Here is a 17,157-nt window from a genome sequence, read left to right as displayed (position 1 = left end):
ATCTATATGTATACATATACATCTCTCTCTTTCTCTCTTTCTCTCTGAAAGTATCTGTCATTACAGTATCGAAATGTGATTGTTTCAGTTAGTAGAATAGTTTCATTTTTAAAGTGAAAGTATTTGACGTGAGTGTTTTTGTTTCACTTTTGACACGTAATACTTAAATAGTGGAGGAGATATTATGTTGCCGTGGGCTCGAACTCTGCAAGAAGTTAAAATTTTACTGGAACCCTAAGTAAGGCATGTGTAAAATTTGAATGAAATTGGTTGCGTAGTTCTCGAGTTTTAGGGATTCACACACACACACACACAGACAGACAGACAGACAGACACACATTCTCATTTTTATATATATATAGATTAACTATTACCACTACTCTCTGGTTATATAACAATGATAAAAAAAACAAACAAACAAACACTACTTGAAACTAAGTGAGGATTGTAACAATACTTCACTACAAGTGTAAAAATGACAGACAACTAAGTTGAGATTAAAAACATTATTTATAAAACTATCTTAACTCCTTTGATACCAAACCAGCTGAAACTGCCTCTGGCTCTGTAGCACAAATGTCTATGTTTTCAAAAGTTTTGAATTAAAATCTTCTACCACTCCATTGGTTATGATGACGAGTGTCCTGGTCATTGGGACAACCTGCTCATGAAATTAACATGCAAGTGGCTGAGTACTCCATGGGTACCCTTAATGTAGTACTTGAGGAGATTCAGCATGATGCAAAGTGTGACAAGGCTGGCCCTTTGAATTAGTTACATCTCATTTTTGCCAGCTGAGTGGACTGGAGTAATGTGAAATGAAGTGTCTTGTTCAAGGGAACTGAACTCGTGACCTTATGATCCAGAGCCGAATACCCTAACCACTAAGCAGGGGTCAGACAGAATTTATTGAGGTAGAGCCTTTGTGGTTGGATGCTCTTCCTATGTTCCTAACACTAGCTTAATGATAACTAAGTTATTTTATTAAAAATGCTTTGTTATATTTAAAATTAATTGAAAGAAACACAGAGCATCTCAACAGAAATATGGCAACAAAAGGGTTAAGAATGTCATGTTAACAATATCAACAAAGTTAATGATGGTTTCAGATTTTGGCTCAAAGCCAGCAATTTGGGGAAGGGTGTAAGTTGATTATATCAGCCCCAGCACTCAACTGGTTCTCATTTTATCAACCCTGAAAGGATGAAAGACAAAAGTCAACCTCAGCAGAATTTGAACTCAGAGCATGAAGACAGACAAACTGCTGCTAAGCATTTTGCTCAGCATGCTAACGAGTCTGCCAGCTTATTGCCTTCATCATCATTATCATCATCATTGTTTAACATTCGCTTTCCATACTGGCATGGGTTGGACGGTTTGACTGAGGACTGGCAAGCCAGAAGGTTGCACCAGACTCCAATCTGATCTGGTGAGGAGAGTGTAGTGGGTGCTTTTTACGTGCCACCAGTACAGGAACCAGTCAGGCAGTAGTGGCATCAACCCATGCCCGAATCGTGCTTATTACGTGCCACCAGCACGGGTGCCAGTCAGGTGGCACTGGCCACGACTAGGATTTCGATTTCACTTGACTCAACGAGTCTTCTAATAAGAATAATAATAATAATGATAATAATAATAATCCTTTCTACTGAAGGCAACAAGGCTTGAAATTTGTGAGAAGGAGTTGAGTCAATTATATCGACTCCAGCAATTTTAGCAAAACATATTAAGCAACACTAATAATAAATCAAAAAACATAAAAATAAATAAGCCTTTGATGGTTTTATAGATATTTCAAAATTATGATGCTATGATGCTAGGTGTTTCAATTATTTTGTCCAACCCCTGCAGGTTTATAATAATATATTTGCGACTGAATATTTTTTGTGTGTAAATAGCAATGGTTGTTGCTAAGTGATTGACATAAAGAAATGTCAAAACTTCATTACTTTCCAATGGCTGTCAGTTAATTACTTACTTTGTTAGTTATTCTAGATAACAACAATAGTCTATATGATGTGATAAACATAGAGAAGTTAGTTTAGCTTCCAGTTATCATTGTTTTGGTACAAATGTGGGTTGGTGAGGCTTTCAGATCTGCCCTCACCGCCCTCCCTTTGCTATATCATAGCGTTTCCTGTTCTGGTCCAATGAGTGGATGTCATTTAACTCTTTAACATTCAGATTACTCTGTCAAGAGGTTTCTATGATGTGATTATTTGTTTTTAGAATGACATAGTAGGGCAAGTCTGAGAGGCCACATCTGGCCAGTTTGAACATTAAACAGGTTGAATATTTGGGTTGGATGTGGATGGTTTAAATGCTAAAGGGTTACTTGTATCACTTGTTAGTCAACTAATGATGTTTTTCAGTTAAATAATTTTCTTATTGAAAGATAAATTTTATTCAATGCATAGATACTGAACAGTATAGATATAAAGGATAAATCCTTTTTCCTTTTTAAAAGCAGAAAAATTTGTCGGCGGCCAAAAAGAAAAAAGGATTTTATCCTTTATATCTATACTGTTCAGTATCTATGCGTTGAATAAAATTTATCTTTCTACTTGTTCTACCATACATTTCAGCAGTTCGAAAAGCAAACTTGTTAATTTTCTTATTATTTCCTAATGACAGTTTTATTGTTTTATGTTAGAAATCAAGTTGCGCACTTTTGTTAATCATTGGATACATCTTTGTTTCATTTAATCTTGTTTCAGGACAAATTTGCCAATGTTTCATTCAAGGCATCACGAGATGGTCAAAACATCCAAAGTGTTTTGGAAAATAACGCATTTGAAGAAATAGGAGATGACGATCTCTGATTCTTCACGATTGCTGTGCATCAGCCGAGATTCCAGTTTCCTATCATTCTAATCTTCCTTGATAACCACAAGGGCCAGCAAGTATCATTCCAGAGCAACCTGCTTGTGCCAGGTCATCGAATCGCTTCAGAAGACATATAGCTATTTTTATAAAACCTCAAATATATTAAAATGGAAAGACAAAAAAAAAAAAGGACACAGAAAATGACTCGAATTATTGGAACATTGTAGGATTGTTACATCTTTTGATGATGTTCTGGGAGATTATGTGCAGTAGGACAGAACACATATGCTTTTACCAATTTTGCTATCCATTTAAAACCTGACATTTGTCAATTCATTTAGAAAACACACTTGGTTCTTTGCTAGTCAAAACAAGTTGCACTAATCCTCTAGAATCAGTTCAACTGGTCCATTTTCAAATATATCTATACATATATTTCAAAATCTTTGTGATATCCGATATATATATATAGCTCTGATATATGTGTATCTGATCTATATGTAGATCTGAAATTAAATTTTAATACATTTAGATATATTTTCTCTGATATCTGGGAGGGAAATTATAACTAATTAGAAGAATATGTAGCCGAATGAAGAAATTAATGTAAATATAAAATTTATCAAATGAAAATCTGCTTTCTGAAAAAAGAAGAAAAAAAAAATGCAGTATAAATGTTGCTTTGTTTCCTGCTTCTAATTGTTTAAATGACTTCAGCTGATGAATGGCATTATTAAGAGGGTGAACAAATACCATTATTATTTAATGTCTGAGAGTGTGTTTGAGGAAGTGGCTAAGTGAGGGTCGGTGAGTGAGTGAGGGAGTGCAAAAGAATCGGTGAGAGAGGGAGTGAGTGAGTGTGTGTGTGAGAGATTGGGAGTGGTGTGCATACATTTTAATGACTCCAATGAGTACTAGTCTCAAAGTGCTCTACTTCATATAACAGAAACATTTTTAGTCTAATGATTACGTACGTGTGTGTGTGTGTGTACTGACTGGCCCCCGTGCCGGTGGCACGTAAAGAGCACTCACTACACTCTCAGGGTGGTTGTTAGGAAGGGTATCCAGCTGTAGAAACCTTGTCAAATCAGATTGGAGCCTAGTGCAGCCTTCTGGCTTGCCAGTCTTCAGTTAAACCATCCAACCCATGCCAGCATGGAAAGCAGACCTTAGACGACGATGATGATGATGATATATAATATATATGTATACAAAATTAGCACTAGGCATAAGAACATACTGGGCATGCTTAGTGCTAATTTTAAATTTTATAGCTAATTGATGTTATTTAATACCTGTAACCACCTATATTATTGCTGTTATTATTATCAATATCTTATATTCGTTGCAGATAATATTAACAATAGTAATATCTTTATGAATGTTCACATCTGAATATTTACTCCTTTTATATATATATATATATATATATATATATATATATATATATATAGGAAAGTATTGTAGTTCGCTTGAAGCATTGTGTATTGTTTGCAAAGAATAAAAAGTTTAGAATGGTACAACAATCACTATAAAACAAAAAATGGACTATATACCTGTTGTCATTTGGTTATCTATAGTCTGATGATATTTCGGAATTACAATTCCCTCTTCAGACCTTCTTAGCTGGAGTCTCTGCTATAAACTGTTTTCCAACGGTTTTCTTTGTACCATTCTAAACTTTTTCGATATTAGAGAACTAGAGGATTATTTATATGTTATAATTTAGAACAAACAGTAGGAGGTTGTCGTTATAGTACTCAGAGTTTCAAATGTCAGAGCGAAGACCTACAATACATTTAATGTAACATCATTAAATGTATCATAGCTCTTCGCTCTGACATTCAAAACTCCGAGTACTATAATGACAACCTTTTACAGTTTGCTGTAAATTATAACATATCTACATATATATATATCTATATATATACATATTTAAATAGAGGTTAAAATAGTCTCATTAAGGGATAAAATAATATCCAATGAATTACTGGTTCATTGCCTGTTAATTTTTTTTTTGTGAATAGTAATATTCCTAAAATAATAAGTTTAAGTATAAATCTTGGTTTATAAATATTCAAATTAAAATACAGAAAATGGAGATGTAGCATTAATATAATTTATTAACTGCAGTTAATAAATTATGCTAATGCTACATCTCCATTTTCTGAATTGTAATTTTATCATCATCATCATCATCATCATTTAACATCCGCTTTCCATGCTGGCATGGGTTGGACAATTTGACTGAGGGCTGGCGAGCCAGAAGGCTGCACCAGGCTCCAATTTGATCTGGCAGAGTTTCTACAGGTGGATGCCCTTCCTAACGCCAACCACTCCGAGAGTGTAGTGGGTGCTTTTACGTGCCACGGGCACGAGGGCCAGTCAGGCGGTACTGGCAACGGCCATGCTCAAAATGGTGTTTTTTACGTGCCACCTGCACGGGAACCAGTCCAGCGGCACTGGCAACGACCTCAGAAAGGTACTGACCATCACTGGCAACTCTCACATCAACAGCAACATCTACAGGATCTACTTAAAACAAAGTGATGGTGGTAGAAGCATAAGGTCAGTCCAAACAACCTTTGAATGTCATATTGTATCACTCAGACAACAGTTGCTGAACAGTAAAGAAGGAAATGAGTACATTTCATGCATGCTCAAAAGTGAGAGCAATAACATCTTCAGAGTTGGAGAAGAACTACTGTGCAGGTAAATTACTACTTTTAAATCTCACAACGAGAGATATTCAGCAACAGTACTTTGGAGTAAAGATTGTTTGCCAACATAACATGGCAGTCCTGGTTTAGGATGAGTGTTGCTGTAATTTAGCCCCAGGAGACATCGTCACCAGCCGGCTATACGACACGATCTGTGTCCTTATATTTTTGAACAAGGGAATCTAGCACCCCCTTGTTCGAAATAAGAACATAGATTGTGTTGTATAGCCAGCTGGAGACGATGTCTCCTGGGACTAAATTAGAGCAACATTTGTCTTAAACCAGGACTACCATGTTATGTTGGCAAACAAGCTTTACTACTGTGCAGGTACTCTGAAAAAACAACTGTCTTATGTAACCCAAAGGGGGCTGGACTGGCCTACTTAACCCTTTCGATACCAATCCGGCTGAAACCGCTTCTGGCTCTGTAGTACAAATGTCTTGTTTTCATAAGTTTTGAATTAAAATCTTCCACAAAATTTTAGACACAGTTTATGTTCCTAACACTAGCTTAATGATGACTAAGTTATTTTACTAAATTCTTTGTTATATTTAAAGTAATTGAAAGAAACACAGAGCATCTCAGAATAAATACAGTAATAAAAGGGTTAAACAGGAACTTCGAGGAGAAACAAGCATCATAGCAGCAGAAAGCAATGCAAAACTAGAGAATAACAGTATTGACAAGAAGAGTAATCTCTCCTGGCCCTGCAATAGATACATTACATCACACCTGGAATATGCCTTTACTAACCAGGAACAAAAGATAGCTACTAAATACCTGATAAGAGACAAAGATACTAACAAATCTCCCATGTTGGGATAGGAAATGTCAGTTCTGGAAGATATCCACATCAACAGCAGCTGCCCCAAAATGTCTACAAGACACTCTCTGTCTTTGAGACATGGTATAGTTACAAAGACTATTTACAATGCTATCCATATCTGTGTTGGTGGTGCAAATACCTTGTTGATAACATCGGAGGAAGGCTTGGGCTGTCAATGTCATTGGAGCTGCGGCTTTGAATATGAAATTGAGGTGAAGGTCTTTGCTCATTTATCTATCATGGATCTAGGGCCCATGATAACAATGATAGGGAAGGGCTCGGGTCATCTTTAACAGCTGGAGCTGAGGCTAAATTTATCACTGTTAGTTGCGGGCTTAAGTTATATATAGCTATGGAGCTGGGGACCAGGTTGTCAATGACACTCAAGAGCTTAAGTGCAAGTAGGGGCTAGATTGCCTATGATAGTGGAAGCCTTAGGCCATCTTTTGGGGGATTGGTGAACTATATTGGTGGAGTTGGTTCAAAAGTTGTCAGAAGAGCATTTCTGCCATCCTTATTTTATGGAGCTAGTTTCTATATTTTAATATAAGTAGAGAGTTTAGATCATACATGATGATGGAGCTGGGTCCATTATTGTCTATGTCAGCGGATGGCAGAAGTCATCTATATCAATGGTGCTTGAACCTTGGTTTCTTTTTAGGTTGGGTGTTTGATGTCTGCTATAAATCATTTTTGAATCTGTTTTTAATTTAGTTCTATATTTAAGAGATGAGGAATTATGTATATTATTTATATTTGACGAAACACAATGTTTCGGCTGATATACCCTCCAGCCTTCTTCAGGTGTCTTGGGGAAATTTCGAACCTGGGTTCTCATTCCTAAGGTATTTTTTGATATTATTATTATTATTCAGGTCACTGCCTGGAATCAAACTCAGAATCTTGGGGTTAGTACTCTTAATCACTAATAACATTGAAAAATACCTTAGGAATGAGAACCCAGGTTTGCAATTTCCCCAAGACACCTGATGAAGGCTGGAGGGTATAACAACTGAAACATGTTAACAACAAACAAGATGAGGACATGTCTGTCAAATGTAAATAATGTGTTATTAATTTGTTCATTCTTGATGATTGTTGAAGAATTGGAAGGTATCTTTTTGCAATATTGATGATGTCGTAATTTCTTGGGTTGTGGATGATGACAAAAATAATGCTTGTGTGTTCATTTTCCTCTGAGGTCTGTAGTTGTGATGTTTTTCGCTTTGGTGATTGCTGTGTTAATTAAACTACTTGTCTATTCTTGTGTTTTTTTTTTTAGAAATATTTCTAATTCCTGTGATCTTTTACTTCTGCATCTATTATTATAGTGCAAATTCATTTTGCCATATTAAAGGGTATGTTTCTTTTGGTATGGGAGGAAGGAATGAAAGTTCAAATATTGGTGTGTGTCTGTAGGTTTGTAGGAGAAATCTATTTTTATGGTGTTATTTTCTTTAATTAGAAGTATATCTAAAAATGGTAATTCCTTTGTGTGTTGTTCCGTGGTGAATTTTATTGAGGTATGTAAATTACTTAAAAGTGAGTGAAAGATTCCTAAGTCTTTTTTTTTTGGTCCTGAATATAAAGCAGTCATCTGGATACCATTTCCACTTGTTTTTTTAAAAATATAAATGGAGAATTGTTCGTTAGATGTTTGTGTATATGTGTATGTATGTTGGTATGCATGTATGTGTATACATTCAAAGGTATAAGGGTTAAGAGGCATATACATATATTGATATATGCATGTGTGTATATATACATATGTGTATGTATGTATGCATGCATATATAAGTGCATGTATGTAGGTTTGGCTGTTATGAAGACCAAGGGAGGGCTTAGGCTGGTGAAGCTGAGGCCTAGACTATCAGTCTGGGGGTTTGTGGCTACATCTGTTTGGTTGGGGCCAAGCTAAACAGAGGAGCTGAAACCATATATTGTGGTAGAGCTAGGGCCTAGTAGTTTAGGCCACAACTATTGTTGGGGCCCAGGGCTAATTTTCAGTGTCATTTAAGAGCTTTTTTCATCTATATCAGTTGGCTTAGGTAGTATATATATATATATATATATATAAAGTAATAGGCAAGTACAATCCAAGTGTAGGAAGTTAGTAAGCTTCAAGAATGTATGTAGCTAGTTTAGATGACAAAATACGAATAAAAGAGTTTATTAACATTGTAAGATACACACTTTGTCTCATATTGAAATCAAAGGAAATTTTGATAAGTTGACCGTCACCATACAACTCGTGGTTTAGCATGAAACAATCATATTCTGTGCTTTACCTGTTCAATTCCTTAACTTCTCAAACGAGTGAAAATTTTGTACTGTACATGTTGACAATAGAAAATTGCCTAATATTGGGGCATGTAAAGCCAAAATAGAAAAATGGGTACTAATACCCATTTTTTTGTCTTTTTTTTATGCCTCAATATGAAACTATTTTCTATAGTCAATATATATGGTGAAAACATATGTACAACACACACACACAAGGTAGAAGACATTTATGTCAAAGGTAGTTTGCAGAAATGAAATGAATTAAGAAAAGCAAGAGAAATTGGTCAGTGGTATGTATTTGAACAAAGACATATATAAGGGTATATAAAGAAAAAAAACATAAAAGATATACATTTGTGCGTATGATTTATACATCTGTGTCAACTGCCAATGCTTAAGATAAATTCTTCATTTATAAAAATTATTTCCACTTCTTGAGAGATTTGAGACAGCAAAACGAGATCAATTTCTAGCAAGAGCAGGACAGGTATTTTGTTCTGCTGGGGACAAGGTAGGTCAAATGCTGTGCTTATTGAGGCAGAAAGAACTGTAGAAGGCAGTTGTTCTCTTGTTTTCAAACAATCAGATTGTCTTTGACACAAAGCAATTGTTCTGAAAGCAGGAATAATTTCAACCAGTGAAATTTGTGGAAATTTTACAGGTTTTGCAAGTGAAAAACTGAGAACTGTAGACGTCTATTGTTATTGTGATGGTGGAAATGACACGGAATGGCAAGGGAGAAAGGAAGACATGGCAGAGTAAGTTGTGACAAGTGTTAGTTGAGGGGGTAGCAGTGAAAGATAAGAGGGGGGAAAAATGAAATGAATCAAACACTGAAAACTGTAATAGCTTGTTGTGGTGATGGCTTTCTTTCTCCCTTATGTAAATGCCAACTCTTGAAATGGGAGTGGGGAGAAGTATTAGTGGGGCAGCTTTGTGCCAGTTGAGAGGTTAAAGATATAAAGGGACAGAGATAGGGGTCTTGCTATAGATACATGGATTACCCAGTTGGAAGGGAAAGCAGGGTGAGAGAGATGGCAAAGAAGTGTCAGGACATGCCTTTGAGGGATTTTGTGGGTGGTGAGAATATATATAGATTATATACATTGAGGCAAAAGCCCTATAGAATGCTATGCAAAGCTTGTCCACAGTTATTGGCTATTTGATGTCATCATACAGTAGAAATACTCCCGCAATTGGATATACATCAGGAATTCTGTATCTAGAGTTTATATAAATAGCCAAATGATAAATAATGTTGTGAATCTCATTTTCTAAAATCAACATCTCACCTATGAACTACAGGTGTGAGAATGTGGAGAAACAATTCTAGTGAATAAAGAATGTCATTAATTCCATTTTCTGCCATCTCTCTCTCATATAAATTAATAAACAAAATTCAGACTTAATGATGATATGAATAAAAGGAAGAGTTGAAAGTTCAAGTCGAGAAGAAACCAAACTGAAATTCTAAACATCACAATCAACCATTGGGTCATCCTGAAAATGTTAAGAGCTGCTGCTTTGTCAATATCCTTGCTTAAAGATTTATCCCAGTCATACCTCAACTTCCTATGATGTTACAGTTCTATATTTACAAGATGAGGAATTATGTACATTATTTACATTCAATGGATATTTGTTCTCATCTTGTTTGTTGTTAACACAATGTTTCGGCTGATATACCCTCTGGCCTTCATCAGGTGTCTTGGGGAAATTTCGAATCCTAAGGTATTTTTCGATTTCAGGCAGTGACCTGAATAATAATAACATCGAAAAATACCTCAGGAATGAGAACCCAGGTTTGAAATTTCCCCCAAGACACCTGATGATGGCTGGAGGGTATATCAGCCGAAACGTTGTGTTACCAACAAACAAGATGAGGACAAATATCCGTCAAATGTAAATAATGTTCCGATGATGTATCTATCTCAAACTGAAACATTATTAGAAGGGTTCTTTTTAAGAAGGCGAGTTCTGGATTATTAACTTTTCTATAACATTTAATATAAAATATTTGAATGTCTTTTACTGGTTGGAAAGTATTGGACAATTTGTCCAACAAAATGATACGAAAACAAAATAGATTTTGATGGATACTTTCATTTGGACAGAAAATGCAAAAAATGTTATTGGCTGGGAGTATATTGGATATGGACTGGTTTATGAGGAACAGTTCCTTAAAGATTTAACTTGGTTTAGAAATGGATTTATTAAAGAAGATAAACCTCAATATTTTAGCAGCTCCTATAAGTTTGGTAACTTGAAATTACTTCATTTTGTTAGAAGGCACCAAAAAGTCAACTGTACCGAAAACAATAAGCTACAATAGAGCTTTCAGGCCTAGAGAAATATTTTAAAAAGGAATAAGAAGAGCTGATTCATATGTTGGGAGTGGTATTTTGCTCAGTCTCAGAAGAGAAATAAAATTAGGAATTTATTAATATTAATGTAGAATCATAATCTTTTAAGTTCAGCATTGGTAAAAAATTCCTTACCCCAGAATAAATGGGGAACCCGCATTAAGATGGATAAAATATAAATTATTTTATAAAAATAGTGAACATCCATGGGGATGTTGAGTCAGGAACGAGGATTCATAAATAGAAAGGAAGAGAAAATAAAATGACTTCAGAAGCAAAGAAAAAAAAATATTGAAATGTTTCCAATTCTATGACCAGACACAATATTCCATTTGAATAAGGCAACAAATGTGGAATGGTTGTCTTGTATCATCATCATCAACGTTTAACATCCGCTTTCCATGCTAGCATGAGTTAGACGATTTGACTGAGTACTGGCAAGCCAGAAGGCTGCACCAGGCTCCAATCTGATCTGGCAGAGTTTCTACAGCTGGATGCCCTTCCTAACACCAACCACTCTGAGAGTGTAGTGAGTGCTTTTTACGTGCCACCAGCATGAGGGCCAGTCACAAAGGACTGGCAACGGCCATGCTGAAAAGGTGTTTTTTTACGTGCCACCTGCACTGGCAACAATAAAAGAAATTTGACAATAATAAAACAATACATGTTATATTGAACAATTCCCACATAAGAAATAAAAAAGTTTTTGCTTTTTTTATCTTGTTGGAATTTATGGAAAAATAATCGTTTGTCACAAGATAATAAATAATAAAACAGCTTTAATTAATTAATTATTAATTAATGCATGAAAAAATAAAACAAAAATTGTAAAATATTTTCTGTAATGATGAAGTGTTTTTCATAGGAAGCTGTTCAATAAGTTATTGAAATGATTATAAAAATTAACGAAGATCAGTCTTATCACAATGTTTTGTTGTTTTTTTTCTCTCAAAAGATTTGAGGAATAAATTTTTTGGTTTAAATATTTGTCTGCAAGTCTAAAACACTACTAGACAAGGCTGAAAAAATGGAATCCTCATCAGAGTCCGAATGTAAACACGTGTTAGAATTTGATGCTATTGACTCACAGCTGTGGCAGACAGACAGCATACTAGAATGACCAAGATCGGAGTCCTCTTCAAGCTGAAACAAAGTGCTTGGTAGGCTATATATTCCTTCAGGTTTTATGTCTGAAGAATTATCTGTTTGTTTTGAAGGATAATTGTGGATAAAATCAATGTTTTCGTCTAATATTAGTTTGTGTGGTCTGGCAAAGTAGAGTTGGAGGTCATCGAAACTGTTGTTGGAATCTATGGCATAAATAAAAGAATAAAATTAAACAATGACAAATAAAAAATTAATAAATTTAATATAAAAAGTGTTATTAAAAAAAAAAAGATTTCACATCTTTTTTTGAGGAACAAAATAATGGTGGAAATAGAATGGAATCTCCTTTATTTGAAAAACAGGATCAGCAACAGAAAGAGTTTCTGGTTGCAAAACAATATGTTGATAAATTTGTATTTGTTTAATCCATGCCAACATGGAAGAATGTAGAAAAATGGACATAAAACAAACACAAAAAACCATCCATAGAATTCTTAACCCTTTAGCATTTAAACTGGTCAAATCTGGCCAAAATATTTTACCTGTTTTATGCTGAAACTGGGCAGATCCAGACTCTCACACCGACCCTGTACAATATTGTTCTAAAAATAAACAGTCACATCATCAAAATCTTGAAGCTATGAGATAATCCCAGATTAATCCAAAGCAATATGAATAAATTACGCACTACATTTGACGAGTTGGCAGAATCGTTAGCATGCCGGGCAAAATGCTTAGCAGTATTTCATCTGCCATTGTTCTGAGTTCAAATTCCGCCGAGGTCGACTTTGCCTTTCATTCTTTTGGGGGTCGATTAAATAAGTACCAGTTATGCACTGGGGATCGATGTACTCGACTTAATTCTTTGTCCTTGTTTGTCCCCTCTATGTTTAACCCCTTCTGGGCAATAAAGAAATAACTACTAAAAAGTTAAACTCGACACAAATTGTCTTCATTTTAGATTCTATAGAAACGCACCAAGTCAGAGAATTCCAATTTTAGTGTCAAAGACAGGTTTCACGAAATTCTAAACTCCGGTTAAATTAATAATTACAAATTTTTGTAAACAAGATTTAGTTTATTTGATAAGCTGAATGTTTTTTAAAAAACCTGCTTTGACCCCCAACTCCTCACAATTTAATCCCTTACTCGCTAACATGAAGATGATCCCTTACTTACCCCAGGGTTCATCGTCCCGTGAGCTGCACGGCAACCTCAATAGTGCAGATGGCACACACACACACACACACACACACACACACACACACACACACACACACACACAAAAAGCACCCAGTATACTCTGTAAAGTGGCTGGCATTAGGAAGGGCAAGCAATCATAGAAACCATGCCAAAACAGACAGCAGATCTTGGTGCAGCCTTGTGACTTGCCAGTTTTTGTCGAACCATCCAACTCATGCCAGCATAGAATCATCATCATCATCATCATCGTTTAATGTCGGTTTTCTATGGTGGCATGGGTTGGATGGTTTGAATGGGGACTGGCAAGCCAGGAGGCTGCACCAGGCTCCAATCTGATCTGGTAAAGTTTCTACAATTGGATGCCTTTCCTAACGCCAACCACTGAGAGTGTAGTTGGTGTTTTTTACATGCCAGTGGCACTGGCATCGGCCACGTTCGGATGGTGCTTTTTACATGCTGCTGGTCGGGGCAGGGGGTATTAGCACTGACCACATTCAGATGGTGCTTTTTACATGCCACCAGCATAGGAGCCAGTCACTTGGCACTGGCATCGGCCACAACTACAATTTCCACTTCATTGTGATTGTGATTTTACTTGACTCAATAGGTCTCCTCCAGCATGATATGTCATCCGACCATTCAAAAGTACTTTTTAAATGGGCTGGTTATGTGATGCTGGTGGGATATGGATGTTAAATAATGATAAAGATGACGAAATTGATAGTGATGATGAGGTGTGTGTATTACTGTTTCCTTGCTTTGGCATACAGTGATAGTTGTAAGCAAGCATTTCTGTCTCCTCCCTTTCCAATCTTCCAAAAAATCATGCTGGACATGGAGAGATATTACCTTACCTTGAAATAAATGAGGGTTGGTGACAGAAAGGGCATCCATCTGTGCAAAATCGAAGTCCACCTCACGAAGTTCCATAGGACCTAAGCAAACATGGAAAAATACATGTTAAAACAATGATGTTACATGTATACAATATTATCATTTTATGATAATATTGTATAAGTTTCCTACTGGAAGATTCTCCTCCTTAATCCTTCAACATTCAGATTACCCTGTAAAAAGAAATGCTTATTTATTCACATTGTTTTGAATTATTCACACAGTATCATGGTCTCAATAGTGTGTTTGTATATTTTTAGAATGACATTGTAAGGTTGGTGTGAGAGGTTGGATCTGGTCAGTTTGAAGATAAAACAGGTAGAATATTTGGGCTGGATATGACTGGATTAAACTGTCTGATATACAGAAGACATCATCATCAAAATCATCATCATCGTTGTTTAACGTTCGCCTTCCATGTTGGCATGGGTGGGATGGTTTGACAGGAGCCAGCCAGGCAGAAGCTTGCACCAGACTTCTGTGACTGTTTTGGCAGGATTTTTACAGCTGGATGCCCTTCCTAACACCAACCACTCAGAATGGGCTGAGTGCTTTTAACGTGGCACAAGCACAGGCGAGGTCAGTTTTGGAAAGGTTTTTCCAGTTGGATGTCCTTCTAAATGCCAACAACTTTGCAGTGTGGACCAGATGCTTTTTACGTGGCACCTGCATTGACAGGGTCACCAAGTACCTTTGCAAGACAAATCTTTTGAAGGTGAGGGGGCATTGGAGGAGGTGATCTTGTGTCAGATGATGAAAGGTTATAGTGAGGCAGAGAGAGACAGAAACAGGTGTCTTGCTGTAGAGGGGGGTACAAGGTTACCTGACCGGAGAGGAGAGGAGAGAGAGATCGGGAATGAAAACAGAAACAGAGAGAGAGAGAGAGAGTGGGAGACAACAGGATAGTAATGGTGGAAAAGTGCCAGGGATACTCACAAGGGACGGGGATGTAACAATCAAATTAATCAGTCTACTTACAGTTAATTCTGTATTTATTTAAGACCTTTTTTTGATACTTCAAGCGTCGATACAGGCAGACACTTCCATAAACTGGGAGGAAGACAGTCCCTAATCCTACAAGAGCGCCACCAACCCCAACAGCCAAGCTACCAAGCATAATTGAAGCCAGCAACTTTCCACCTGTAGACAAAGAAGAACAAATTTATTTCGATCAAATTGTTATAATATTGAATTGTAGAATTGGGAAAATATTTTCATAGTTTGTACTTTTACGGCGTTTCATCACCATCAACATTTAATGTCTGCTTTCCATGCTGGCATGGGTTGGACAGATGGATAGGAGTGCTACATCTTTTCATCCAATGTCACTGTCAAATGTCTTTTCGTCAAACGTCTTTTAGTCCACATCTTTTGGTCCAACGACAAACCCTATCAATAAAATTCTCAATGATTATTTGATTTTGACGTTCACCTTGTTTTCTAAAGAGTTTATTTAAAATTGGACAAAAAGATCATCAGATAAAAAGTTGTTGGACCAAAAGCCCTTGGACAAAGTGACATCAGATGAAAAGTCAGGCCACAATGGACAGGAACTGCTCCAGGTTCTATAGTCAGTTTTGGCTTGATTTCTTCCTAATGCCAACCACTTTACAGAGTGTGCTGGGTGCCTTTTACATGGCACCAACACCAGTTGGAGAAGCATTACCACATGTTTGCTTCAAGTATTTATTGAAAGATGGTATAAAATGGGATTAATTGTGACTGACAGATCAGATTAAATTTACTCTCTCATGGAGGTATAGAACTTACAATTGCAACTATGTATCTTTGGGTCTTCTACTGCTTCCACTAAAATATTGGTTAAACAAGAGATTAGATCCCTTATTATTGGGGTTTTTGTTTATCATGAAAAACTTTGCCTTCCTTGGGCTGCAAATCACTTCATTCTCTAAGGAGCCCTTGAACTCAGTCTTTGAAGCCAGTAATATGAGATGTGTCTGTTAATGTGAACCAAACCAACAAACAGCCATGGATGCAGTGACACTTCAGTGACAAGATACAAACTATGGATCCATAAAAATCTTGGTTTAAGTCTTGTCAGCTCATAGAGCAATAATTTTCTGCCCATCCTCTGTCTGTTGAGAAGGATAACAATGAGGAATCTGCATAACCAATAGTTGAAAATAATATCGGAATCTAAGAATAATATCTAAAAAAACTGTAGAAATTGTTCATTCACTGGGCCAGCTATTTTACCATAACTAGTTGCATTGCTCTGCATCCAAATCATTCTAAGTCGAGTCTTTTATTCTTTCTGGATAAAATAAAAATTAATCTTTTCCTGAATTTGTTTTAATAATTTTCTGGGCTTCCTTACAAGAATTACTTTTGTTAGAGTAAAAAAAAAGAAAAAAATTAAATCAAAATGTGCTGCTAATTGTTCTGATAAATTCCAATAAATGATTCCATTCTAAAGTTTATGTTATGGAATAATCATGGGTTTTACTTACCAAATAAAGTTCCTCGAATTAATTTCCTGGTGATATTTTTTTGTGGGAGGAAATGGTATTTGCAACCAAATACACTTAATTTGCTAAAATGATCACCAAAAAATTTAATTCCACGAAATTTATCTCCACAAAGATAGCAGAAATTGGTATCACATTTCTTACAAGACATTTGATCACAGCCAGTGGAACGTTGGATGAAAATCTGAAAAAAGAAAAAAAAAAGGTGTGTGTGTGTGTGAATATCATATACTTGTTTCTTTTTCTTGTTTCAGTCATTTTGACTGTGGCCATGCTGGAGCTCTGACTTTAGTCAAGGAAATCGACTCCAGGACTTATTTCTTTGTAAGCCTAGTACTTATTCTATCGGTCTCTTATGTCAAACTGCTAAGTTACGGGGATGTAAACACACCAGCATCAGTTGTCAAGCGATGTTGTGTGTGTGTGTGTGGGGGGGGGGGGGGGG

General features: G+C 36.1%; 2 protein-coding genes across 2 annotated transcripts in view; one reads left to right on the top strand and one right to left on the bottom strand.

Moving 5' to 3' along the window:
• The window catches only part of LOC106867188 (sorting nexin-17), a 53,164-nt gene extending 49,659 nt beyond the window's left edge, over positions 1–3,505 (top strand). The window contains exon 16 of the mRNA XM_052966816.1: positions 2,718–3,505. Coding sequence (XP_052822776.1) covers positions 2,718–2,822 — 105 coding nt within the window. The 3' untranslated portion in view covers positions 2,823–3,505. The remainder of the gene's footprint in view (positions 1–2,717) is intronic.
• A 5,429-nt stretch (positions 3,506–8,934) lies between these two features.
• The window catches only part of LOC106867194 (E3 ubiquitin-protein ligase RNF217), a 21,148-nt gene continuing 12,925 nt past the window's right edge, over positions 8,935–17,157 (bottom strand). The window contains exons 3-6 of the mRNA XM_014911996.2: positions 16,695–16,896; positions 15,202–15,363; positions 14,184–14,264; positions 8,935–12,329 (exon numbers count right to left, since the gene is read on the bottom strand). Of these exons, the coding sequence (XP_014767482.1) occupies positions 11,998–12,329; positions 14,184–14,264; positions 15,202–15,363; positions 16,695–16,896 (777 nt within the window). The 3' untranslated portion in view covers positions 8,935–11,997. The remainder of the gene's footprint in view (positions 12,330–14,183; positions 14,265–15,201; positions 15,364–16,694; positions 16,897–17,157) is intronic.

Source organism: Octopus bimaculoides, chromosome 3 (assembly GCF_001194135.2).
Source record: "Octopus bimaculoides isolate UCB-OBI-ISO-001 chromosome 3, ASM119413v2, whole genome shotgun sequence".
Taxonomy (NCBI): domain Eukaryota; kingdom Metazoa; phylum Mollusca; class Cephalopoda; order Octopoda; family Octopodidae; genus Octopus; species Octopus bimaculoides.
Note: the sequence above shows the minus strand (reverse complement) of the source record. Positions and strands in the feature narration are given on the sequence as shown.